The sequence below is a fragment of the Chaetodon trifascialis genome, chromosome 13 (genome assembly GCF_039877785.1).
Source record: "Chaetodon trifascialis isolate fChaTrf1 chromosome 13, fChaTrf1.hap1, whole genome shotgun sequence".
Lineage (NCBI taxonomy): Eukaryota > Metazoa > Chordata > Actinopteri > Chaetodontiformes > Chaetodontidae > Chaetodon > Chaetodon trifascialis.
In genome coordinates, this window is record NC_092068.1 from 24,902,501 (window position 1) to 24,929,273 (window position 26,773).

The 26,773-nt window shown below is 44.8% G+C and overlaps 4 protein-coding genes across 6 annotated transcripts in view; 2 read left to right on the top strand and 2 right to left on the bottom strand.

Moving 5' to 3' along the window:
* entpd6 (ectonucleoside triphosphate diphosphohydrolase 6) overlaps positions 1 to 3,968 on the top strand; it is a 12,412-nt gene extending 8,444 nt beyond the window's left edge. Inside the window, exons 10-14 of the mRNA XM_070978148.1 lie at positions 20 to 121; positions 225 to 365; positions 868 to 924; positions 1,489 to 1,601; positions 1,682 to 3,968. Coding sequence (XP_070834249.1) covers positions 20 to 121; positions 225 to 365; positions 868 to 924; positions 1,489 to 1,601; positions 1,682 to 1,765 — 497 coding nt within the window. The 3' untranslated portion in view covers positions 1,766 to 3,968. The remainder of the gene's footprint in view (positions 1 to 19; positions 122 to 224; positions 366 to 867; positions 925 to 1,488; positions 1,602 to 1,681) is intronic.
* A 938-nt stretch (positions 3,969 to 4,906) lies between these two features.
* Positions 4,907 to 7,121, bottom strand: LOC139341374 (barrier-to-autointegration factor-like protein). Of its 3 annotated transcripts, none has more exons than XR_011603001.1 (4): positions 6,834 to 6,881; positions 5,887 to 6,062; positions 5,063 to 5,295; positions 4,907 to 5,027 (listed from the first exon to the last, which is right to left on the bottom strand). XR_011603001.1 is itself a non-coding variant. In XM_070977882.1 (4 exons), exons 3-4 carry the CDS (start codon positions 6,010 to 6,012, stop codon positions 5,149 to 5,151), a joined length of 273 nt encoding a protein of 90 aa, XP_070833983.1. In that variant the 5' UTR covers positions 6,013 to 6,016; positions 6,834 to 6,904; positions 7,043 to 7,121; the 3' UTR covers positions 4,907 to 5,148. The 3 variants fall into 3 exon arrangements, 2 of the variants coding, with proteins under 2 accessions (XP_070833983.1, XP_070833982.1); XM_070977882.1 differs by adding an exon at positions 7,043 to 7,121 and having other exon boundaries at positions 4,907 to 5,295; positions 5,887 to 6,016; positions 6,834 to 6,904; XM_070977881.1 differs by having other exon boundaries at positions 4,907 to 5,295.
* A 3,322-nt stretch (positions 7,122 to 10,443) lies between these two features.
* abhd12 (abhydrolase domain containing 12, lysophospholipase) lies at positions 10,444 to 24,487 on the bottom strand. Its single transcript, XM_070976822.1, has 14 exons — positions 24,353 to 24,487; positions 22,190 to 22,364; positions 14,601 to 14,722; positions 14,259 to 14,364; positions 13,788 to 13,907; positions 13,572 to 13,602; positions 13,197 to 13,242; positions 12,896 to 13,028; positions 12,735 to 12,772; positions 12,519 to 12,598; positions 12,363 to 12,445; positions 11,706 to 11,784; positions 11,435 to 11,562; positions 10,444 to 11,162 (listed from the first exon to the last, which is right to left on the bottom strand). The coding sequence occupies exons 2-14, from the start codon at positions 22,360 to 22,362 to the stop codon at positions 11,117 to 11,119; spliced, it is 1,185 nt and encodes a 394-aa protein (XP_070832923.1). The 5' UTR covers positions 22,363 to 22,364; positions 24,353 to 24,487; the 3' UTR covers positions 10,444 to 11,116.
* Positions 24,414 to 26,526, top strand: gins1 (GINS complex subunit 1 (Psf1 homolog)). Its single transcript, XM_070976823.1, has 7 exons — positions 24,414 to 24,705; positions 25,141 to 25,205; positions 25,520 to 25,618; positions 25,707 to 25,797; positions 25,885 to 26,001; positions 26,075 to 26,149; positions 26,373 to 26,526. The coding sequence occupies exons 1-7, from the start codon at positions 24,631 to 24,633 to the stop codon at positions 26,439 to 26,441; spliced, it is 591 nt and encodes a 196-aa protein (XP_070832924.1). The 5' UTR covers positions 24,414 to 24,630; the 3' UTR covers positions 26,442 to 26,526.
* The last annotated feature ends 247 nt before the right edge of the window (positions 26,527 to 26,773 follow it).

Below are 26,773 nucleotides of genomic sequence, written 5' to 3' on the forward strand. Positions count from 1 at the left end.
CGTGTGTGTGTGTGAGCAGTAGGGAGCAGCACTGAGCTGGTCAGCCCCTGTCTTGCTCCAGAGTACTCGGGCAGGTGGGAGCACGGTGACACCGTCTACACTGTGAGGGGTCAGAAAGCAGGTGAGGTCCTTGCAGCGATTTGATTGGTCATGTTTGTCTCGTCGTTTTGTGGTTACCCATCATGCAGTGGGAGCGTGTTGGAACCGTTGTGTGTTTGTTTCAGGGGAGCCTGTTTATGAGGCGTGTCTGACCAAAGTGGAGAAGGTTCTGTACAGGAAGGTGATGAAGGTGTCTGAAGGAGCAGACATGGACTTCTACGCCTTCTCGTACTACTACGACCGAGCCGTCGACCTCGGAGTCATCGGTAAGAAGCTAACGCTAATGCTAATACTGCTCTGTCCTCGAGCATCTGAAGTTCATGAAACTCTTCTGTTGAAGCATGACAACAAAAGATGAGTGGACATCAAAACTACAACTCCCATGGTGCATTTCACTGCCAAACCTCCAGCCACAGAGCTCCTCCAGTATTGTTTTTAACACTAACAGCCAGTTGAAGCTACAGATTGTGATGTGCAGATTAAATGAATTCACTTCCTGATTCTGCATTAGTGTTGGATGAATTCAGTAACCATGGTGACATGTTTAAGATCTGCTTCTCACTGCTTCCAACAGCAGCTGAGGTTCATGGGTGTTGCAGTATTCAGAGACAGAAACAACCTGTGATGTGTCAGAGATTGTTTTTTAATGAACTCAACCTGATCTGAGATCAGCCTGCAGCCTGTTAAGTCTGTCTACAGTTTCCTGAAATGTCACTGTCACATCAGCCCCTCACTCATTCTGATCTGGGATCTGTTGTCTGTGTTCAGAGGAGGAGAAGGGGGGAACCATCTGTGTGTCTGATTACATCGATGCAGCTAAAAGAGGTGAGATGGCGCCATCAGGCTGTGAGCACCTGAACTGCACTTTACCCTCAACGCTGAGCTGAGTCAGACTGTGATGATGTGACCTCGTATTTATGACAGAACAAGAATAAGGACTGAATCAGAATTCCTGCTGAGCTGTGATCAGATTTATACACACATATGAAGAGTTTGATTCCATTGATTTCGAACACCATTTGATTCATTTAATAACCGGAAATTCATATCGTCTTTCTAACCTGCGTTTGTCTGTTCGCTTGAAAGCCACAGACGTGTTTATTGTTGATCGGGTTTCACACCAATGAAGGGCAGTAGAAGTACAGTAGTACTGTCAGCTACATGCAGTGAAAGTACGGTAGTGTAGTAGTATATCAATTATGATCAAAAAGTAAAGTACAAGTACCTCAGAACTGTACTTGAGTAAATGCACTCAGTTACTTTCTGTGATGATGATGAACAGGAAGTTCACAGCTTCATTCACAGGAGCATGAGGAGCTGAACACAGGAGGACTCACTTCCTGTTTGGTGATGTAAACATCTGATGTAATCTGTAATCTGTGGTTGCAGTTTGCAGCAGTCTGTCCGTCAGTCCTCCGCAGAGTCCATTCCTCTGTCTGGACCTGGTCTACATCTCAGTCCTGCTGCAGGAGCTTGGATTCCCCCCACAAAAACAGTTCAAGGTGAGGAACATCAGAGTCTGAACCTCAGTGTGGACCACAGTCTGGACCAGGACCTCACCTGTCCTCTTTGTGTGTTGCAGCTGGCGAGGACGATCAACCAGGTGGAAACCAGTTGGGCCCTTGGAGCAACTTTTCATTACATTGAGTCCCTGAAGAAACTCTGAAGCTTTTGATTGTGATAAACTTCACAACACAAAAATCCTGAATGTTCTGAGGAGATCCTGGACCTCCTGAAGACCCCCACACCCATGGTGACCTCATACAGTACCCAAACCTAAACCTCCAGATCTCTGGAGCCTGAACCTGCTGGTGAAAAGCAGCTTCTCACCTGCAGATCCCATTGGCTGGTCTTACATGATGTCACTCGGATCCAAAGCTGACCTTTTTAAAGTAAGATGATTTTAAACCGTGTTGCGCCGGAACGCATCATGTGTTGCTAACGTGCTGCTAACGCTAACCCTCCTGTATAGACGCTGTTAAAATGTTCAGAAAACAATGAACTTTTAAAATCTACACATCACTGACAGCTGTACTGTGGTGGACTGTAACTGAGTACATTTACTCCATTACTGTACTTCAGTTCAAATTTAAGGTACTACTCCATTTATCTGACAGCTTTAATTACTGGTTACTTTCCAGACTCGCTGCTGTCCAGTGAAACTGCTGAATATTAAACTAGCCGACAGCACATAAAGTACTCCAGACGTTTCAGTGTGGAGTCTCCTAAACCGGCCAATAGCAGACCTGCCTGACTCACCAGATGTTGACTGTGTTTTAACCGGCAGCCAATTGCAGGCCTACTGCTGTCTGCATGCAACAGGAAACAGCAACCTCTGAGCTCGCAGCCATCATGCTGTTCAGTGCTGAACGTAGCTGCGCTGAGCTGGTCGCTAACGGTACGATTAACACGCTAACAGCTGTTTTCTTGAACAGGGTTTTAGCCATTTTAACGTCAGCACTCGCCTCCACGCGTCAAACGTTCCACCAAATTAAGTTTCAGACGCAGCGCACCATCGCTGCACCCTTAGTCCCGCCCAGCGCAATGATGATTGGTTGAAATAAATACTGACAATCCAGAGTGAGCTGTTAGCGCTGCTAATAAACAAACACCTCAGTACCTGCTCTTCACCAGCAGGTGTCAGGCTTCACAAACAACAGCGTGTCAGCGTCTGAACGTCCAATCAGACGCTCCGCTGCTTCCACCTCCTCCACAGACTCTTCAGGTGGATTCAGCTGCACTTCGCTTCATATTTAAGCTTTGAGGGACGAGCTGTGTCGTCCTGTTTCCTCTTTTTCTGAACAAGGTGACCTCATGGAAACACTCCAGGCTGGAAACACTCGGAGGGAGCTGACGGCCGCACGTGATCAGCTTACAGTTTAATCATCAGCAGCCGGGAAAATGCTCCCTTTTCACCTCCCTTAATCTTTAAATCCTCATTCATATGTTTCATTTCTTCTCATATATCTTGTTGTGAACGTTCTGGGTTTTTAAGGTTGATAGCAGTTTGTTCTTATATATCGAATCTGTTGATCATTTGTAATGATGGTGAATGTTTGAAACTGATGTTTATACCAAAAACAGTTTTTCCTGATTTTTGTTGCCAAACGGGTCAGGGTTTGCCGAGACTTCGTACCGCCGCGAGTCCAGACTCCTCCAGGGCCCCTCCACCCTGCCAGACTGAGCACAATGTCAGCAGGAAATAAACCTTGAGCTGACTTTCATGTCTGTCAGTGTGTCGACAAACCTGAAGCTGCACTTCACTGGAGATTAAATCCAGTATCAACACAGCAGATTCATATTTCAGACAATTCCAGTTCTTAATACATGCCCAGTGAAAACAGCTCCTTTTGGCTCTGTTTCTGGTTACTTACTCATCAATTTAAGGAGGAATCTTTAAGGACCGAACTGTCCAGAGACTGTATGGTTCACATTTTACAGAACGTTACATTTTGAGGATCATATCTGCAGAAAATCTCGCTCTGATAAAACCTGTCCAGTCTCAACAGATCTTTACAGTAAATCAGACGTAAAACCTCGAATCTTGTTGTGTTCAGACTTCGATGTGATCATCAGAGGTGAGAGGAAACACTCACTGGGTGTGAATCCAGTCTGCTCCTCTGTCCCAGTTAAACCAGTTAAACCAGTAGACACTGGATTCGCGTCTCTGACCTCACGATGTTTAACTTGATTTGTTCAGTTTCCATCGACAGCGACTCTGATTGTTTTCTACTCTGAAGGATCTCCGTTTATTCTCCTCTTGATATTTACATGTATGTGTGTTGGGTTCAAACTCTGCAATAAACAGACCTGAATGTGTTTCTGAGCTCTGCGGGTGTCAAACAGCTAAATAAAGACTCTGCAGCTGGTCTGAGGTCTGCCGTCCATTCATTGAGTCTGAAGAAGCTCAGCGTGAAGGTGCTTCGTAATTTATTTGTTGACTGACTTTTGTATAAATGTGAACTCTTAAGATTTATATTGAAATGAATATAATACATTATTTTACTGTTTGATACAGTTGAATATAAAGGCAGCATCAAACCATCATGAATTTAAAGTTGAGATCTGCTAAGCTAGCTAACGTTAGCATGAGTTTGCCCAGTTTTTATTATAATTTGACTGCTGCCTCTTAGTTATGAAGAAAACAGGCTGAGTTTCCACCTCAGTCCATGGATGTTTTTCATTTATAGTAATGTGGAAAATACCAATTCGATTTAGGCATAGTGGATGACTGATGTTTACATGCTAACATTGGTGTGTAACATAGCATGCTAACATGCTAAGGTTAGCATTTTGTACAGCTGCTCTTCCTGAACTTTGTTTTTCTACAAGGATAAGTATGTTTTTTTAAGAGTGAACGTAAACAGAAACTAATTTCTATCTTCAACTCATTTACACTGAGCTCGTTATTTACATCCAATGATTTACATGAAGTATGTTCAGAGGGTTATTTGCCCCAAATTGAGTCAAAGTCATGACATAACTTCCTGTCTAGCTTCTGTTTCTCTGAAACTCAGCATCTGAGTTTCAGGAGTTTTCAGGTGTGTGCTAGTCGCAGCCACAGGGGGGCGCTAACACGGCTTTGGACTTCAGTCTTTTCTGTGGTTTGGCAGCGTTATACAGTATTTAGATCTGTGCTTTAAACCTGGAGGTCAAGACCCTCCAAGGCCTCAGGATCAGTCTCAGGGATCATAAATTGACCAGAAGACCAGAAACTGAATGAAAGACATCTCACGTCCACATTGAGCTCATCACCAGCTAAAAGCTGTCTTAGAGCTCTGAAGCACTGACGCTAACAGACAAACTGTTTGGACATGAAGCTTTTATTGATGTAAACTTTCCCCAATGAAACAAGCTTATTAAACAGGTAAACAACCACCTGTCAGGTCACTGTGACATCACAGCCGACCAGCAGGAAGAGGCTGAAGGTTCCCCCGAAAATGTTTAACAGCAGCAGCAGCAGCAGAGGCGCTTTAAGTTATCAGCTCTGAAAGAAGCTTCAGAGGCAGGAAGTGAGCCAGCTGGGGAAGAACAGGAAGAGGCGGAGTCTCAGAGGAAGGCCTCACACCACTCCTTCAGACACTGAGTGCAGGATTCGGCCTGACGAGAGTCCGCTCCGCAGGTGTCTTTGAGCCACTCAGCGAAAAGCTCAGTGTCTTTCCTCAGCAGCAGGAACTGACCCAGAACCACGTAGGCCTGAAAACACACGACAAACACACGAAACAAACACACGACAAACACACGAAACAAACACACGACAAACACACGATACACGCATGAAACACACGACAAACACACGAAACAAACACACGACAAACACACGATACACGCATGAAACACACGACAAACACATGAAACACGCATCAAACACACAACAAACACATGAAACAAACACACGACAAACACATGAAACACGCATCAAACACACAACAAACACATGAAACAAACACACGACAAACACATGAAACACGCATCAAACACACAACAAACACATGAAACAAACACACGACAAACACATGAAACACGCATCAAACACACAACAAACACATGAAACACGCATGAAACACACAGCAAACACACACTGGACTCTGAAACTGGATGTTTCACCATTTTCTAAAACAGCTGATCTGAACAATTTGACAACCAAGTAATCAAGAAAATAATCTGCAAATGAACTGATATAAAACTAAATAGAAGTTTAGACTTAGATCATATTTTTTTAACATGATGCACTAAAGTTTAAGCATTAAGGTGACGTTAAAGTGTGTTTTCATGAGTTTCCTCCACCTTGTCGAAGCCCTGCTGCTGCAGCTTCTTCCCCAGAATCTCTCCGATCCCCGACAGAGTCGTCACCGCTTTGTCTCCCATCGGCTCGCCGACAAAGTTCCGGTGCTTCTGAGTCGTGGTCGACATCCTGCTGGAACACGTGAACCAGAACCAGAGTCACACCAGACCAGCCGGTCCTGACACATACATCATTTCATTTAGGTAAATGAGTTAAGCCGTTTTCTCCAACAGTGACTTTGTTCATTTTTTTTCCTGCTTCACTTCAGTTTAAAATGAGCATTTTCTAACATCAAACACACAAATTATTCTAAATGTAACAATTTGATGCTTTCCTGTGAAAAGGTTGAGCTCCTTTGACCTACTTTATACACTATTCGCTGGTTTAATCTACAGCAACGCATCATGTTCTATAAGATTTCTTTGGCTGAAGAAGGAGAGTTTTCCCTAAAGGAACTCTTCATCCTTCAGTTCAGCACAAACATTTAACATCAACACATCTGGAGATACGAGCTTTTCACCGGACAGGAAGTAACTAGTAGCTAAAGCTGTCAGACAAATGCAGTTGAGTATAAAGTACCTCTGAGATGTAGTGGAGATGCAAATACCCAAGTTATCTAATAACTATGAGTTTATACTTAAATTCTTACAGTACTTGTACTGCAGTAAATGTATTCAGTTACATTTCACCAGTGGTCAGATGTGAAATCGATTAATGATGTCTGAGCAGTTTTCAACTGAATGGGGCTTTTATTTTGTAGTAAAATGATCCTCCATGTTTCTGACTGATATGGTTAAACAAACAAACAAACAAACTACAGCACTTGGCAGCTGCTGGAGTCTCGCAGTCAAACCAGTGAAACCAGTAAAACCAGCTGCTCTGCTCTTGTAGAACCACACTCCCAGAATCTGCTCATCTGGAGGCAAATCGGCTCACTAAGGGTCTTTACCTGCTGGTCTAGACCTGCTGAAGGTGAACCGGGTTCACGTGCCGGGGGAGTCAGGTGGGCTCAGACAGAAGCTGCAAAGACACGCGTTATAAACTTCAACTGTGAGAAACGGAACTCAAAGCGCAGGTTTTACCGCACAAACTGCACATTAAACAACACATGAAAGTCACCTGCAGCAACAGGAAGCGGCTCTGAGCGGGTCGACTCACCTGAGGGCAGTAAACACCTCAAACCTCACGAGAAGCGAAGCGAAGGAAAAGTTTCTTTTTTTCTGACTGGAAGCGTTTTATTCTGAAACCCGGAAATACGTCCCGAATGGATGGCGCTCCGGCTCTGACGTCAAGACGCAGACCGTCAAAGATAGTTTGTTTTAAAGATGAATCACTCTGTTTAACATTAAATCCATCCCGTTGCTGTCACAGTGAGGAGAACAGCAGTGAGGTTTTTTATAACAAGTTGTTCACCACAGGAACTTTCCCAGGAGGCCAAGTACCTTTTGATGGACTCTTTCTGCACTATATTTCCAGGTGGCAAAAACCCCAAATTTCTCCAGTATGAGGATATACACACATCAATTTTTTTTATACTTCAGATTTTCAACACATCAACAATAGTGCGTTTTTGTCTTCACGGTGTTTGTGTCTGTGGCTTAATGTTATCTTTTTTTTACACTTTGAGGCAAAGCAAAATATTGACTTTTTTTGTCTGAAAATGTCAAATATTGGAGGGAAATATAGATTAATGTAACTGATCATCTTTACCTTGAAAACTTGAACTTCTACGATCTGATTGAGGAGGAACATTAGTATATAAACATATAACCTAAAACATTTCAACAGTATTATGAACGCGTTTCACTGAAATAAATGAATAAATTGGAGCTCAGAAGCAGTATAGGAGTGAGATATCTTTCATTGCTTCAAGCTCTTTGTTAGACATTCCACAGATGACCCCGCCCCCTGCCAATGAAGGCCCGCCCCTCTGTCAGACTTTTCACAGTGGGCGTGTCTACCTGCTAGGTGTTCAGTCTCTGCAGCGTCATCGCTCACTGTTAACCTCGCTGGCATTTAGGAAACATGGCGGGGCCTCTGACCGATCAGCAGATCAGTGTCCGCAGCATCGCCGGCTCGAAGATGTGGTGGACGCCAAGCAGAGTTTTAACCGACACCTGCACTTGACGCTGGTGAAGGACCGAAACGTAGCAACTCCCCGGGACTACTACTCCGCTCTGGCCCAGACGGACCCCAAGGTGGGAGCAGCAGAAGCCGCCTGGTTTCTGGTGGGGACGGAAGTCCTGAACTCCACTGAAAAATGCGTCGGCTTTAATTTTCAGTAATTATCTGCAAACGCAGAGTCGGTGACGAACGGGACACGTGTCGGTTTTGGATGATTCAGAGACAGACGCGAGTTCGGCAGGGCTGAATGTTGGGGAGTCGAACATGTGATGATGTGGGTTCAGTTCACGGTCGATGGTTTTCATACATACTCAGAGACTGTGGAACGTGAAGCATCTGGACCAGCTGATTGTGAGAGACCAGCAGTGACATGGTCAGCCCTTCACCTGGTCACCTGGTCTGGTCTCTAACACTGACTGTGTTATAAGCTTTTCACGTGTTTCATGTCAAATCTCAGATGGTTTTGATGGATGTCTGATGGATGTCAGCTAAAGAAACAAACCGTGTGTGTGTGTGTGTGTGTGTGTGTAGCAGGTAACCATCGTTCTGTCAGGTGTGTTCAGTGTTCCTTGTTCACGCTGAAACGATACAAGGTAGAAAAAGGGAGACATGGGAAATTAGTTATTTTCAGCTTTTATATATGATATGACATGGAGGAGCAGCGGGAGGAGGACGCTGGTCTTGGAAACGGAGGTCTTGGTCGTCTGGCAGGTACTCTTTATCCTCCTCATCATCTTCACCTGTTCTGTGACGCTGACGTTGTGTTCAGGTGTGGAATGTGGAGCTTTGGCGCCTCTCAGTGGTGGACTGAGGAACGACATGGCGGCAGACAGCGATGAACGATGAGAACTCTTAAACCTTTAACCGTCAGACCTCAGAAAGCGTTTCAGAAAGTCTTCGGTTTCCTCGCGCTCTTCGTCAGTGTCTGAACGTCTCGTCTTCGTCTCAGCTGCAGCGCGTTTCCGGGACTCCATGGCGACCATCGGCCTGGCGGCGTACGGTTACGGCTAATTATTGTGTGTGTGTCTGAGACTGTGTGTGTCAGAGTGAAGCTGAGCTGTTGTCATGTGGTGATGCGTTTAGGAGCAGGGACTCCGGTCAGTGGTGCATTCAAGGACACATGAATGAGTTCCCCTGCCTCTACACTCTGTAGTTCTGCAGGACTGAAACTGTCTTCACTGATCCATCTGATGATTATTTTCAGTTCAGCAATGAATTCTTTGATTTTTAAAATGTCAAGATTTAGTTTATCATAGAAAATGAATATGATCATTTTTTTCTCCTTAAACATTTCAAAGTATAAAAAATTCAAAAACTCCTACAGAACTTAAAAGCATCAGGAAACTGAAACTAATACGAATGGCCGAAAACCAGAAAATTAGTCATTACAAATGAGTAGAAATAAGTCTAATAGATTGAAAACATTCTGATGAGACAATTTTATATTGCTACATAAAGTTTTATTCAAAATGATGTTTTAGCTGCTTCTTCTACCAGGATACATGTTCAGCAGTGCACTCTCAGATATCAGTGTTCTTGAATGCACCATCAGGGTGTAGAGATGTCTCAGTCTGAACTCTTGTCACTGAAGTGTGGGACAGACTGACATCACTTCCTGTTTACCTGTGCTGTACCTGCTGCAGGCACAACACCACAGAGTTCTACAAGCGCCTGCTGGAGCTGAAGCTGGCTGTGGATCAGATCCAGAGCGGCTTCTCGAGTCCCTCAGTGTCCAATCTCCTCAAAGATGCGATGAACATGCTGATGCACCAATCTTTATTTTTTCAGGTGTAGTTTTGTACATTTTCTGCTTTGTCTCTGGTGAGTCTTATTTTTGAGAAATCTTTTTTTTTTCAGTTTGGTGAACAGTTCTAAATACTATAATACCCATGAGCCTCAGCTGCTCTTTAGTCCCAAACTGATCCAGAATCAGAAAGTGAACTGATTTCAGCGGCTGAATGTTTGATCTACAGTGTCAGAGTGAAGCTCTGTGATTGGTTGTTTGTTGATGATGGTCTCTGTGGCAGTTTTCGTCCACAGGCATCGTGTAGCTTTTAATCAAAGAAGCAAATATTTTATTAAACCAGGAAACTTTCATGAACAGTGTTTCCTGTTTCCCTTCAGAACCCCAAAGAGTCAACCAAGATGGTGATCCGCAACATCGCTGCCTCTGGGAAGTTCTCCAGCGCCCGGACCGGTACGTGAGTACGCTCACGAGATCTGGGGAGTCAAACCGCCGCCTGAGTCCCGACACTGAGGAGCATCGAGTCTCCATCACAGCTGAGTCTAAACACTCAAAACAAACCACTGAGCGGCTTAATGAGCAGCTAACTGATCACCTGTCCAACGCGACAAAAAGGCCTCAGTGTGATGTTACCTTCTGGGTAATGTAGTCCCTTCAGAATCAATATTTACTGAACATCAAAGTCAGACTCACTCAAACTAAAAAGCCTCATGAAGTTCTGTATCAACACTCCTGTCTGAAAATAAACTTTTTCTCCATTAGTTCGCCGATGATGTCGTCTTTTATTTATCGAACGCTTTACTTGCCGTCACAGACGCAGCATTTGTCGAGTAAAACAGACGGTAAGACTCCAAAACCACCCAAAAACCAAAACCACATCTACATAAAACAAATATTTAATTCATAGTTCAAGTCATAACAGGCCGTCAAACTGAGACATTTTTTAAAAACAAACCGGATCCTGAAACCCTCCAGGCAGACGACACGATCCAAAGAGTAACAGCATCAACAGAAACAAACACAAATGAAATCACACAGACTGTAAAGAATCAAGCCGACGGCAACCAAATATTAAAAACATAAAAACTGAGATCTTTCACTTCCTCCCTCTCCAGTTGGGTTTGATCGTCGTCTTCCTCTTCGCTCTGTTGTACCTAAAAACACTTCGTCTGGGTGAATCCACGGCAGCCCAGCGATGCCGGTGTCGGTGTGGGAGGAATGCGGAAAGAAAAGGAATGATGTGTTCGTGTTCAGTTCATGCGAGAATGCTCAGTCCGACCGGAGAACAAACAGTAACGTGTGTGTGTGTGTGCGGTACGTTAAGGGAGTGTGTGTGAGGCAGTAAACTGTGTGTGAGTGTGTGTTCAGGCTGAATCATCCATCTGTTGGTGAGCTGTGCCGAAGAAATCACTGCGACAAAAAACGAAACACAAAGAGGAAAGTTAGCGTCGCAGAAACAGACCGAAGGTCAACAAACTGATTTCAGATCGATTCAGTTCACACGAACGACGAGCAGGTTTGTGTGTGAGGGAGGAAATCTGGAGGAAATTTTAAGGAAATCTTTTAAAAATCTGAAGGAAATGAACGCTGGACTGTTCCTCTGAGTTTGGATTTTAGGGTTGTTTTACATTTCGAATGGTGATGATGATGATTTTCTGTGGTGGTGGATTTGTTGCCGTTACCTGAGGATGTTTGGCAGCTCCGGGCTCCTGTAGATGAACTTGTGCTTGTAGGCCAGAGCGGAGGGGAAAGGGACAAACTGGACTTTGTGACCGCTGAGACTCTTCGACTGGGAGGCCATGTGGTACAGCTGGAGGAGGAGGAGGAGGAGGTGGTGGTTAGTCCCCATGCAAGCAGTTTCCATTCATCTGCAGTGTTGATTTATTTTGCAACAACTGAAATGGAGTTTGATCATTCTGTGAAAACGTCTTTGTGGTCATGCGAGACTTTTACCTTCTTGCCCAGGTGGAAAGGAACCACGCTGTCGTCCTCAGCGTGGAGGATCAGCACAGGACAGCTGATATGATTCACACTGAGCAGACAGACACACAGTCAATGCTGCATTCAGGGACATCACACACGATACGTATGAATGACGGAGAGTTTCATATAAAGTTACAGGTGCAGTTCCTCTAACAGCCTCTAGGTGAGATACACTGAACAGATGCAGTGGTAGTGAAAAGGCCTGCGGGGTCAAAGGTCAGTAGCTGTGCTTGGGTGGAAACAGTCCTCTGATCAGGCTGCTGCGAGCGTGAGCAGCTAATCAGCTGATAATGAGACGACTGTTTCAGTCTCAGAGCTCAACACTCCCAACTTCCTGCATTTTCAATAAACACTGGATTTCTGAAAAAGTTCCTGACTTTCAAAATAAAAGTCTGGAAAATATTGTGGAGTTCATAAAGAAATCATCTAGAAAACTTTGTTCCTCAGTTTCAAAAAAGTTGATTTTCAATAAAGTGCCTGAACTTCTACAATCGTTCATTAAGATTAAGGTCAAGAAAAAGTTTTGAGTTCATAAAAAGGTTAGTTAAAAAAAGGGTTTCTATAATAAGAATAGTGAGGTCAAAGGTCACTGCTGCTGTAAACAGGAAGAAGCTGTAGGTCACGTACTTTTCATCGCTGGCAAAGCGAATGTTGTTGGCTGTGATGGCGTCCAGGAAGAACCAATCAAAGCCCGGCAGGTATCTGTACACCTGAAATACACACACACTGAGCACCAATACACACCTACACCTGCTGTGTGCTGTGCATGTGTGTGTGTGTTACCATGGAGAAGGGGTGGCTCTTGGCCTCCTCTCTGATGTTGGTGAACGGAGACTCTAAGATCAGAGCGTCAGGAGGACTTCCTGAAATACAAAAATCAATACTGACGTCGTGCTTCGTCAAATATTCAGATTCATGTTTGCATTTAAACACGGAACATTTTCACCGCAGTTACACTGACACGTCATTAATGTGTGTGTGCGAGTGTGTGTGTGTTACCTCTGTCACACAGCCGTCTGACCAGGTTGGTGGCAACTCTGAAAAACAAAACAATCAGATTGAATCAGAAGTTCACTGCTGCTGAACTGTGTGTGTGTGTGTGTGTGTGTGTGTGTGTGTGTGTGTGTGTGTGTGTGTGTGTGTGTGTGTGTGTGTGTTACCCTGTCCCCAGAGAGTGTCCCCAGATGTAAAGCGGTGTTTTGCTGTCCAGCTGCTGTTTCAACCAATCATACATGAAGAGAGCGTCTGATGTCATCCCCCCCTCTGATGGAGAGCCGTCTGAGTCCCCCCAGCCTACACACACACACACACACACACACACACACACACACACACACACACACAGAATTGTACTGACAGTATCAAAGGTGACAGCTTTGCTGATTAAACATGATTAATGATTGATTGATTGATTGATTGATTGATTGATTGATTGATTGATTGATTGAGGTGTTCTCTCACCTCTGTAATCAAATGTGACCACATGGTACCCTAATGAACTGAGGACCTGAAGGAAGACAGAAGAGGAATTCAGGCTTCTGCCCTCTAGTGGCAGCTAACACAAGCTGCAGCACTTTTGTACAAGTTTTATACAAGTACTTAAGTAAAATACCTGAGTACTTATACTTATTGGATTATATTTTGTATTAATCTGAATCTGTAAAGTGACTTAATTCATCAGATAAATGTAGTGGAGGAAAAAGTACAGTATTTGCCTCTGAGCTGCAGTAAAGCCAAAGTACAAAGAAGCAGAACATGGTACAAATAGTACAAATCAGAGGTACTTGTACAGTACTTAAGTAAATGTATTTAGTTACTTTCCAGCACTTGTGTTACCTTGTACAGCTGAACTCTGTGGTCTCCTCCTCTGCAGAGAAACAACACGTTTATCAAACAGGTCAAAGGTCAAACACATTCACACCAGCCTAACACTGACAGCTGTGTGTGTGTGTGTGTGTGTGTGTGTGTGTGTGTGTGTGTGTGTGTGTGTGTGTGTGTGTGTGTGTGTGTGTGTGTGTGTGTGTGTGTGGTGTGTGTGTGTGTGTGTCTCACCTGGTCCCTGCGTTTCCATGGAGATAGAGGATGACAGAGTGGGTGGAGTGAAACGTGGAGTCATACCAGCCGCCTTGTTTCCCCTGAGCTTCTCTCCACATCTGAGCAGGAACTGTGTGCCTGAAACACACACACACACACAGTCATGTGGGACACCTCATTACCCATGGTGCACCTGTGTCAGACCACCAGCTCACACAGGTATCAGGTACATGAGATCTTGCTGACATTTGAGGTACTTGTACTGTTCCTGAGTATTTCTCGTCCTCCACATCTCAGAGGGAAATATTGTACTTGTGAAGCTCAGTGATTCTGGTCAGCAACGATCCACTGAGGGCCAGCAAAGACTGCAAATACTCACCAAGTACAAATACCTCACAATCATACCTGAATGCAGTAGCTGAATTTAGTTTCCACTGGTAGTGTGTATGTGCGTGTGTGCGTGCAGACGTGTGTGTGCACGTGTGTTACCAGACTCCGATCTTCAGGCCGGTCTCAGGCTCCAGGTAGAAGTTGTGTGTGTGGTTCAAGCCCTGGTCCAGGGGTCTCTTCAGGTCGATGAAGTAGGGCATCCTCACTGTGGGAGGAGGGGTCACATGACAGGTCACATGACTGCTGACTGACACACTTCTGTCATATCTCATCTCCTTTTACAGCAGCTGTCAATCACTATGTCCCTGTCCAATCACACACAGGCTTCAGGTTTCACTCATCTATATTAGTCTGACTGACCTTTGACCCACACACACACACACACAAACACACACACACACATACACAGTTCCCTCCATCCGTTCTGACTCAAACACTCACCGAAGTTGAGGAAGACGAGTTTGGCCTGGATGGACGGACAGAGCTTGATGATGAAGGGGATGGAGACGTAGACGACCAGCAGCCACAACAAGATCCTCTTCAGCTTCCCCACCAGACCCAACCTGAGGAGACACAAGAGATCCAGGTCAGCGCTGGACCCGGCGAGGCCTCTCAGGACCAGCAGGCGGTAAGCTGAGCCGGTGCCTCCGCTGTCAGTGGATCCAGAGAGTGGACTTCAATTATTCATTCAAACAGTCTGAAGCTCGACGAGCAGCAGCAGCAAAGCTGAAACTACACGTTCAACAGCACAGAACGGTTTGATCATCAGCTCCCACTGCGCCTTATTCACACTGTTCACTGTCAGGGTGGAGGAAGGTGCAGCTCCACGCCATCAGGGTCGTACCCAAGTACTACTTAACTTAAAGTACCAATACTGCAGCAAAGAGAAATACTCCAATAGTGAAAGTGAAAGTGAAATAGTGTAAGTTCTGCATCCAAAATCCCACTTTAAATATCAGCAGTAAAAGTATTGCAGTATTGTCAGCTTTGTGCAGTAAACAGACAGCAGTATTCTCCGTTTTATGTAGTAAAGATATCAGTGGTAAAAGTACAGTAGTATTTTCAGCTTCATGGAGTAAAAGTACAGCAGCATTGTCAGCTTCATGAAGTAAAAGTACAGCAGCATTGTCAGCTCCACGCAGTAAAAGTACAGCAGTATTGTCAGCTCCACACAGTAAAAGTACAGCAGTATTGTCAGCTCCACGCAGTAAAAGTACAGTAGTACTGTCAGCTTCATGCAGTAAAAGTACAGCAGCACTGTCGTCTTATAATCCTCACAGTTCTGTTTTCTTTATTTTTTATCACCTGAACATAAGAATGTTTTTGCTTCTCTTCATCTGGAAAAACGATTTTGAACCATCAAACATCAGTCGAGATATTTGTTCATTTTATGTTCATGTAATTGTACTGCACTTATGTATCACTTTTCCACCTGAACAGACAAAGAACCTGTAAACCGACAGGACAGTTCAACCTGCGGAGTCCCACCAGGATCAACACTCGGTCCTCATAAACTGTGTTTTAATGATGTGATGAAATCTGTGAAAACACTTTGAAACTGAAGCGTTTGCCTCGTGTTCACATTAACGCGGCGCTCCTGGATGATAACGCTGCTCTGAGCGCTCTGTGTACAGAACGCCTCCATGCGACTGTTTGCTCAGCGTATTCAGGCTGAGCTCATCAGAAAATGCTGTTCACGTGACACTTTCTGTCTGTTTCTGCTGTAAACTGCAGATCTGTGTTGATTGAGTAAAAGCTGACGGTGACGCAGTAAAACTGTCAGACAGATTTCTAGAGTTGAGTCAACAGTCAGAAAACACTCAACAGCAGCCAGAAAATCCATTAAAGGCTAAAGTTCACAGGAACTGATCTTGTGCTTTTCAGCAACAAGGAAGTTCTCCGGTCTTACTGTCATTTCACTCCCTGTCTAGACCAGAAGTGTCTAGAGTGTCATCAAACATGAGCCTGCTTTAAATTAAAATTGTGGTCCTCGTCCTCAATTCAACACACAGCAGAGTTACACACAACATTTACACTTTAACAAACTTTGTGATTAAGGAGTCGTGTTTCCTTCCTGCTGTGTCCTTCAGATCTGATCCTGACTGAGCAGGAATTCAGTTTCCAGTCGAGGAACTTCAGAAGATTAATTCCCTGCACCACACACACACACACACACGCACATGCACATGCACACACGCACACACACACACACACACACACACACACACACACACACACACAGTCAGTACACGTGTGTGTGTGTGTGTGTGTGTGTGTGTGTGTGTGTGTGTGTGTGTGTGCGTGTGTGTGTGTCCATGGTCAGTCGGCGGTGCGTTCAGCTGCAGGAAGCTCAGCAGCAGCTGGCAGCGAGCCTGCAGTATTATTAGCTGATGTCACACTGTGTGCTGCAACCTGAAGGTCACACAGAGGTGAAGCCACCGCAGAGAGGTGGAGGAGGAGGAGGTGGGTGATAGTGATAAGACTGCAGGTCACACTGAACCTCCGTCAGTCACGAGAAAAGCAAAGGCGGACACCAGAACTGACGGTCATGCACATGCGCTGCAGCATGTGTTATGTTGTTGTTTAGAATAGAGTATGTCCTAATGTCCACCAGGTGCTCACCAAGACACAAGAAACAACAACAAACACCTGAGCAGCAGTGACTAAAACAAACCCACAGGCAAACTCACATGTCTGCGTCTTAAATCTCATCAGTCACTCCGGTTAAAACACCCCGATGACTCTTGGGATGAAGGATTTCTCTGTCGCGCCTCCTGGAGCTCAAAGGCTCAACCTGGCCGAGGAGAGGATGGCAGCTGTCTGTCAGGATCCTCCTCGACACCTGGGAGTCCAGGACTGTACCGAGGTATTTTACGTTTTCCAGTTTCAGGGCTTTAGCTTTGGCCAGGTAGGCAGCTTCACCTACAGGGAGGCCGCCTGAGTCCATGTCACCAGCACAGGCAGTTTCGTAAGTGTGTTTAGCACAGCATCGAGCTTGTGTCGCTCTGCATGCTAACTGGAGTGGATCTAGCATGGCGGCCTCAGTGGAGGTCACTGAAGGCCTGAAGTCATTTGGCACATTTGAACCTTTGTTGGCGCTGGACTGATTATTAAGAACTTCCATAAATTTGACACCGTGTGCGTCCAGGTGGGACTGAAACAACCTTTGAAGAACTCCATTTAGTGGACGGTCTTACAGCTTAGACCAGTCGGGCCTGTGGTCTGGTTCGGCTGCGGTTTAGAAAGGCACCGTCACTGATAACCACTGAAGTCTGAGGTCTCATATTCAGTCCAAAGTGTCCTGATATCCAGGACTTATTCTGTGGGGACAGTTTTAGTTCAGTTAGGGACAGAGTCTGTGAGTTCGTCAGCGTCCCGGTAGGACTGACAGAAAATGTCTCCTGGACGAGTTGCTCTGTACATTCATCGGACCACAGCTCGTCTTTATGGTGGCAGGGCTCAGATTTCCAGGGACATTCCCGCCGTGGTTCAGTCCACATGTTGCTGAAGGGTCGTCAGGTGTTCACATAAATCATACGATTAACAGAGTTAAGACGGGTTGGTCTGCAGAGCTGTGCAGCCCAGTCCTCCCCCAGTGGATTTAAATGAGCTGCCCTCATCTCTTCCACTCTGATTGCAGTATATTGTAGTGTACTGCAGTATATTGTAGTACAGATCCTGTTAGAGGCTGCATGAGGATCTCTGTAAGCAAACCATGTTCAGCTCCTCACATGAGGTCATCCAGTTTGTTGGGTGAGGACGACTTTTCTTCTTCCTCCTCCTCCTCTCCAGTCACCTTTCAGGCTGCTGGACTTCACAACAGTCTGCAGGTAAGTTTACTGACGAGGACCCACCAGGACCCTGTAGGTGAGGGCGTCTCATCGGCACGTCCAGCTGTTGTCCCCAACGTTAGCGAGCGAGCGAGCGAGGTGCAATGATGTGAAGCGTGACCACATCAGACAAAAGTGCTCAGAATAGACAATAAAGATAAAAACTGATCGAGGGAACAACAGCTGACAGACGCAGAACATCTTCTGCAGGTAGAACAGGAACGCAGCCCTGAAAACTATCAGACGGCAGAAAAACTCAGAAACTCAGACAGAATTATTTTCTGAGAGGATGAGAGACGCCGTCTAATAGCCAATCAGTGTCAAGTACAGGGAGACGCAGCTCACACAGGTGATGGCGACAGGATGGAGGTGTGTTCTGACATAACTGACATGTGACACCAAAACTAACCAGGTAAATTATAGAGTGACAGAAACACGAGCCTTGGATTGGACGATCTCAGCTCCACACTGAAGATCTGACCAGCAGCTTCTTTCCCGTCCGCCATTACCGCTCCATCAGAGACTCGGAGGACGACTGAGAGACAACACCGCGGTCTCACCTGGCTGGACGCTGTCGGACCAAACGACAGACGACCTGCTGCATAACCTGGACAGGTGCTGCTGTCACCTGGTTACCCTAGCAAAGTATGACATCGTGAGAAAAAGGTGCTGAGTCACAGTTAGAGCTGAACGATTCCAGGAAAACATACGAGTCATAAAAACAAGAGAAAGACAAACTAATCCTGAAATATTCAGGCATGTTTCTGTAACTACGTACATGTACTCAAGTACTGTACAAACGTGAGGTACTTGTACTTAACTTGAGTATCCTCTTTTCATGTCACTTTCTCCTCCTCCACATCTCAGAGGGACGTATTGTACTTTTTACTAAACACGGACCAGAACCGAAACCTCGAGCCGCCGTCACTGAAGCTGAAATGTGTCACTTCCTGTCAGTTACTTCTTCACATGAGAGAGATCTAAATCTGGACTTCACGTCTGTTCACAGGAGGCCGAGAACGTTAAGTCTGCAGACGGAGACGCAGACGTGTCACCTGATTCAAAGAGGCAGAATCTGCAGACTCAGACAGCACCAACAGAAAAAGAACGGCGGATTTTAGAGCTGATTTTAATGACTTTAATCACCGCCGGACACTTTATAAGCACACACTACGTTTTATCTGACTCTCCTCTGCGTTCATAATAAGAATAAGAACAACAAAGCGGAGCCGAAGCAGGAAGTTGAGCATCAGAGACGAACCCCGCTGGTCTCCACTCAGCCTCCAGCACAAATCAGAGCTTTATTTTTAGGGCTTCTGTTGCTAAAACTGTCTGTGAAATGACTTACAGGCTGAAATCCATCTCAGTGTGAGCTGTGAAGTGACGAAGAGGAGGCCGAAGCCACACACTCTCAGCTGTGAAGCTGCATTCGAATTTCAGCCAAACTTTAACCTTTTTTTTTTTTTTTTGAATCACTGCGTCTTCTCACTGTGTACATGTATGTGTTATATATCATACACGCTAATGTACAGGATCAGATTATTTGACCTCAGACAGCATAAATGGAGCTCAGATGTAGATTTAATTCCTCATTTTGAGGACAGCGCGTCTTCTCTCAGCAGGTTGACCTTCTGTCGGCGTGTAAGCTGCTACGCTACGCTAATGAGGATTAAGACAGAAGAAGAACGAAGCTGACAGACACACGGCAGCAGCAGAGCTCTGCCTTTACACGTCTGGCTGTCAGTCATCTGAAATATAAGTCTGATATCAGTTTACTGAGCAGAGGCTGATGCACGCTGACCGTCATCACATGTCTCGCTGCTCTGAAGCAACGCCAGTGGGTCAAAGGTGAAGCAGGAAGCGACTCAGCAGAGTCTGATGGATGAACCACTTCAGTAAAGTGGCTTAAACTGTTTGTTCACTTCCTGTCTGATCATCTGACCTCTGGTGCCGCCTTCATGACCTACAGAGTCACCCGATACCGGCAACAAATTCTGTGAACAATATGTCTGAACAGGAAGGAGGGACCGAACTACCAAAGTAAGAGCAAAGAAACAAAAGAAACAGCTTGTCTTTATGGTCTCAGATGAGAAAAACTCGTCTTTCACATGTCTGTTTCTGTTTTTCTGTTGAAGGTGTTTATCACATGACCTCTGCCTCAGAGCCACACTACACACTAATACACTGTACACATACATGTACTATGTACTACTCTCATAGTATACCGTTACAGCAGTTAGTATACAAAAATATCAACGTACTAACCAGGAATAATACTCTTCAGAGTCCTCCATGTTTCTACGGGAGCCCAGAGAGGACAAACCCAAACCAAGTCGCAGGTTTTTACTGCTCAGAAAGGCAAGGCGAGGCCTGTTCAGTCGTTGTAATCGGCTTCACCACTAGATGCCACTAAATCCTCCACACTGGACATTTGAGTAAAAGTACTAATACTATGCAGTAAAAATACTCTGTTCAAAGTCAAAGTCCTGAATTGAAAATATTACTGAAGTAAAAGTATGCAAGTACAATCCCAAAAATGTGCTTTAAGTATTTAAAGTAAAAGTATTCAATACAGAAAAATAAATGCTACAGCCAGCAGCTTGTTAGCTTAGCTTAGCATAAAGACTGGAAACAGGGGGAAACAGCTAGCCTGGCTCAGTCTAGAGATCACAAAGTCCACCTCTGATCTCATCCGCAGCTCACTGGTCGACACGTCAATCCTCAGTGTTTCATCTGGACAAAAACAACAAATGACAGTTTTGGGGTTTTGGGTTTTGGGCTGGGCTATTTCATGGGTGAAGAATAGAGAAAACAGTTTCATGATATATCGGCCGATAATAACTGTTTTTTGTTTTGTTTTTCCACAAACAAACATTTTAAATTTGGAGGCCTTAGATTTGATCTTTCAGGAGTACATACACCTACTGATCAGGACACTTTATTCAGGCGTACAGTCGAAAATCTGCAATGGAAGCTCACCTCAAAGGCACTGATCCCTTATCTGTAACAAGCTTAGATATCATGCCTAATTAAACTCCATCTGCAACACAAACACCTGCTCAGGTAACCTGTTGATGTCAGTGCGTCGGTTTGAGGGGGATCAGCAGGTTCTGGTCCGACCAGCTCGTCCGTCGCAGTGAAACCAGTCTGACCGGTCAGACTGACGTCACCTGGTTTGGGTCAACACACAGTTGTGATATTTAAAGGTACAGGATGTGATTTCTGCCACCAGGGGTCACTCAAACAAAACAATAACAAAAGACGCTCTTCGGTGACGTCCTGAAACAGCGTGGGATCATGGGAGTTGATCGTTGTAAAACGCTGCAGCAGATGAAAATCTATCTGACGTGACTCGGGTAGAAATGTTCACGACGAGGTCACGTGTTAAAGTTTTATTCACGATACGTTTAGTCAAGTCCTGTCTCAATTACGATTAGGCAGACATTTTTATCCAATGCGACATACATATGAATTCACACACCCATGGCGCAGCATCGGGGGCAGTTTTTCTGGGGGTCAGTATCGAACCACCCCTCTACCTCCTGAGCTACAGCCGCCACCTACAGCCTGACTCACACTGTGACGTCACTGACAGGCAAGCAATGAAAGGCAGCGTTAGCGTGAATAAAATCACACATTTCTCTGGTTTGAACATTGATTGATCTAAAAAGAAAGTCGTTTTGACTTTTTAACACAGACTAGCATTTTTGAATTTGTTTAAAATCGTTTGCTAATTAGATTAGCTGTTTGCTAACGGGAAATAGTTTTCACTTTATTCATTTTCACTTTGCAATCATTTCAATATTCAATATTCATTATGTCTATTTTAAAAAAAATTGGATCCTATTTCAGTATTTTATTATTGAATGAACCTTATTTATTCCTTAATTTTCATTATTTATTCTTGTTTTGATCTTTCATTGTTTACATGAATGGTTTCATCAAACACATCATAACATACTGATGTTTTCTGATTCTTCTTACATAAAATCTATTCTATTACATCATTCTATTCTACATCTATTACATTCTATTACATGACTTTACATGAGCAGATAATTCAGATTTTGGTCTAAACTGGTGCTTTTTAGTGTTTCCATTATTATGTTTTGTTTTTTATGTCTTTAAAAAAGGAAAATTTTCTCTTCAGACAGACAGACAGTTCAGGTGCTAAAACACCTGTCCCGGTCCCGGCCTTACCTCCTGAACGGTTTCCCCATGCTCCCCTCCTCTCCCGGGCCCTGCCGGCCGCCTGCTGCGGGCCCCGCTGCTTCACTGCCGGGACGCTGCTTCAGGTCCGGGTCGCTGTCCAGCAGAGTGCTGGTGGTCCCGCTGTCATGCTCCGCAGTCAGCGAGTTATTCCGCTTTCGCATCACTGGAAACGTTGAAAAACAGATATTAAAAGGAGGAAAGCCGACTGAATGACGAGCCGTGACTGCGGGCCTGTCAGCGGGGAGGAGGCCGTTAGCTGGCCGGGCGATGGAGCGCTGAGAGCCGGTGAGGACGGAGTTGACTCCCCGCTGTGCCTCGAGCTCTATGCCTGCACTGAGATCCGCAGAGAGCCGCTGATCAGCACCGAGCTGCCGCAGCCAATTACAGGGCGGAAACACAACCACGTGGTCTCGCTGTGCTGCGTCCACGGCCCCTGGGGAGGGTCGGAGCAACGACAACCAAAACAAAACCGGTTTATAGAAATTGGAAAAAACTGACCTAGTACGTGATGCCTTCAAGTGCACCTCGTAAACTTAAACTAGACACCCCACCAATGAAAATCAAGTCTATAAGATGTAACATGTCATTATGTTTTTTTAAAGCTACAAGAATATCATGAGTGAAATAAGCAGTCAGCTTCATGGCTGAGCATTTCCACTGTGGAACTGCAGCGGACCAATGATAAACACAGTTTCAGACATTCAGAGTTTCATATGTCATTAACAGGAAGAACCAATCACATCAGCTTGTGGAGTGGGATTACAGTGAAATGAGGGGTATGAGAGTTACCAGGTGGAGTTACTTATTGCTATTTTTCAAGTTTCAGTAATTTCGAAATGAAGACAGAGATGTTTTCTGAGACGTCATGTTTTACCGGATGACCTGAAAATCTGTGAGCCAGACTGCAGCCAGTATGTTGCATTTTACTTTTGAGCTCATTTGAACTTCTGCTTATCCTGCTGGGTCTAATGTACAGAGATGCATCATATTCTGTAAGATCATCATGTTTGCAATGCCGTACAGCACTTGAGTAAATGTACTTTGTTAAATCTGAACAGTGAATAAAATGAAAAATTGTCACTTTCAGAGTGAAAAGAAGAGACACTGAGCTGCAGACTATTAAATGTTAAAAGAACAAACTTTGAAGTTAAGAGCTCACTTTATTCTAAAGACATTGAATGAGACAAACAGATCTGAACAAACATTGATAATCTCATCTGAAATGTTTGGCTCCTCCTCGCTCAGTAAACTCTGTTTGATCCTCCAGAATCGATTCGCTTCTCTGCATTCAGGCAGTCAGCTTCACCTGAAACAGCCCAAATGAATGAACACCTGTGCACAGGTGAGGAGCTGCAGCTCTGTCAGCACATTCAAAGACAACTGAAAAAGTCTGTTAACAGCGAATGGTACTCATTGTTTAGATGTTCTGGTCTCTGTGACTTGTTTTATGTCACTAACAAACGCGTGTGATGTGTTTGTGTGTAGTTCTGTGTTTCTGTCTTGTGTGTTCTTTCCTGTTTGTTGTTTTTGCTGTCTGTTACTGTGCTGTCTTTTACTCTGACCGGCCATCACACCACAGAAGTGAATTAGTTTGAAGGTATAATCTGATATTGTACATGAAATTATGACATTTGTGTTTGTCCCTTTTACATAAATAAAACTAATAATGTTTGGAAGATGAGGGGTCGGCCCTGAACACAACGTGTTCGTGCTTTCCAGGTCTTTCTAACAAACATTTCTTTTTTAACTTCGCTCGTGTCCGCAAATCAAAAAACAAATGTCCAACAAATAAATATTTACCATTTCAGAGACTCTTTCCTTTCCTTTCCCAAGTAACCTGAATGCAGCATTGGACAACACGATGAAGTTAGCAGAGAAGCTAATCTGCTTAAACGAACAGCGACACAAACAGACTAAACGTCCCACTTTTCTACAGTTTTATAACAACACACACAGTCCGTGGAAACGGCTCGTATCGACTGTGATTTCTCTGCCGTCAGTGGAAGTTGTCTGACGGGTTTATTTTTAACTAGGTGCTGCAGAGGCTACGATGTTCGCAAACCGGAAATCAGCCTAAAAACGTGGTGTTACAGCGATAAATTTCGCGTTTCCACTGAAAACTGTCTGAATGAATTAACAACACACCTTTACCTCTCAGTCTGGTTGATATAAAGCGGCTTCACTGCATAACGAAGTCAAAAAACGCGTTAAAATTGGGCGACAGAGAGAGCTCGCTCCGCTAGTTTGATGTTTGTCCCAATGCGGCAGCCGGAGCGTTACGCCATCTTGTCACGTGATCATAATACGGAGCTCGGATTTTGCCGCGAAACTGAATCGACCGGCTCAGTGAGAGTCATAAGTTTTACGTCTGGATAAAGTTTTAATTTATAGTTTCTGTGTTTGTCGTGTTTGTGTTTATCGGTGTCGGGATGTTCTGTGAAAAAGCCATCGAGCTAATCAGAGAACTTCACCGGATGAGCGACGGACAGCTGCCCGCTTTTAACGTGAGTGACCCCCAAACACATTATCGCTTGTTCCGATCCGCATTTAAAAATCCAACATTTTGAGGTTTTCCTGCGGGTCAAAAGACACACAGACATCTTTGAAATATTTTGAAAAGCCGTACATTGAAAACGTCGGAGCTGTAACATTTCGGCTGAAACTCAATCCACCAAACCGAAGTTTTTATTACATTTCAGTAATTAATTTGGCGACAGAGTAACATGAAGCTGCCTGGTGCTGGATCTACAGTGCCGAGTGATCCAGCTGTTTTAATGTCATGACTTTTGAACGAAGCTCGGACTCAACAGAAAAGACTTTGGCTGGACAGCTTGTGGTTGAGGTTCACAGTGGACTAGTCTCATGGCAGCTTCTGGACCAGATGGATCAGGGTTAGCGGACCCTGGTGGGATGTGGTTCATGTCGTGGTCTTGTTTCAGGAGGACGGACTCCGGCAGGTTCTGCAGGAGATGGAAGCTCTTTATGAACAGAACCAGACTGACGTGTGAGTCCTGACAAACGCTTCATTTACTTTCGATTGCAGTTTGTCTGTTTTTAAAGGTGTTAAAATAAACGCAGGTTACTTTAATATTTTCAAAACAAAAACAGGAAGTTAAATGTGTTTGTTTGTTTTGAATCACAGCTGCTGTTTGTTTTCAGGAGATATGAAATGAACTAGTTCAGGAAGTCAGTGGTCCAATGTAATCTGCCACATGAACAGAGGACAAAACTGAAGAGGACAAATAGATGATCTGTCTCTCTGTCTGTCTGTCTGTCCGTCTCTCTCTGTCCCTCTCTTTCTGTCTGTCTGTCTTCCAGTAACGAGGCAAAGGCTGATGGTCGAGCTGACTTGATTCCCTCCATCAAACTGCGCCACTGCTGCCTGTTGAGGAACCAGCGCTGCCTCACCGCCTACCTGTAACCACCTGACAGCTGTTCACCTGTTGATCCGTGACCCGTGTGTTTTGTTTTGTTTATTAAAGATGAATTGTTTTCATCCTGTCAGGTACGACCGCCTGCTGAGGATCAGAGCTCTGCGGTGGGAGTACGGCAGCGTGCTGCCCGCTAACGTCCGCTTCCACATGTGTGCAGAGGAGGTGAGTGACATCACTTCCTGCTGAATCAGCCTGACGTGAACATGATGTGACACGTTACAGGTGTTGTTTTATGTGTGTGTGTCTCAGGTGCAGTGGTTCAGTCAGTATAAAAAGTCTCTGGCCTCCTTCATGCGGTCTCTGGGTGGGGGGGACGGTCTGGACATAACTCAGGACATGAAGCCTCCAAAGAGTCTTTACATCGAGGTGAGACTCGTCTTTGACGTCTTGGTTTAGTTTACCTTTGACCACATGACAGTGCCATCATCGTGTTTTCCAGGTGAGGTGTTTAAAGGATCACGGCGAGTTTGAGATCGACGATGGAACGGTGATCCTGCTGAAGAAGAACAGTCAGGTCAGAACAGGAAGCTGTTTCTTCTTCTGCTGCCGTCACCTGCACCACTGGCACATCATTTTCCATTTTAATGGACACATTCTACGTCCCACATATTCACTTGAGTTCAGTCGTTCAGCAGGTCTGTAGTCCTGCAGGTCTGTAGACATGTTTCAGCCACACACAGAGCAGCTGTTCATCAAACAGGAAGTGGTCGTCTTAACATCCGGCTCTCTGTCCACAGCACTTCCTGCCGCGGTGGAAATGTGAGCAGCTGATTCGTCAGGGCGTCCTGGAGCACGTCGTGTCCTGATGTCATAAAGTCAGAGAGGTTTCATCCAATCACAGATCAATCTGCCAGGTGTTTGATTTTAAAGCTCAAAAGTCCCATTTTCCCTGAACACAACTAACAGTCTGAAAGTATATTCTGATGTGAAATAAAAGATTTTTCTAAATGTTTTGTCTTCGTTCAGTCCGTTCGTTCACGAAGGCAAAGAACGAATATCTGAAGAGAAACATTGAAAACGCTCAGTTTGTTCTGCTGAAATGTTTCACTTTCACGTGGTCTGATTTTCTAACGAGCTCTCAGAGATGCTGCAGTCAAACGTCCGGATGACGGTTTGAAGACTGAAGCTTCAGCTGAGC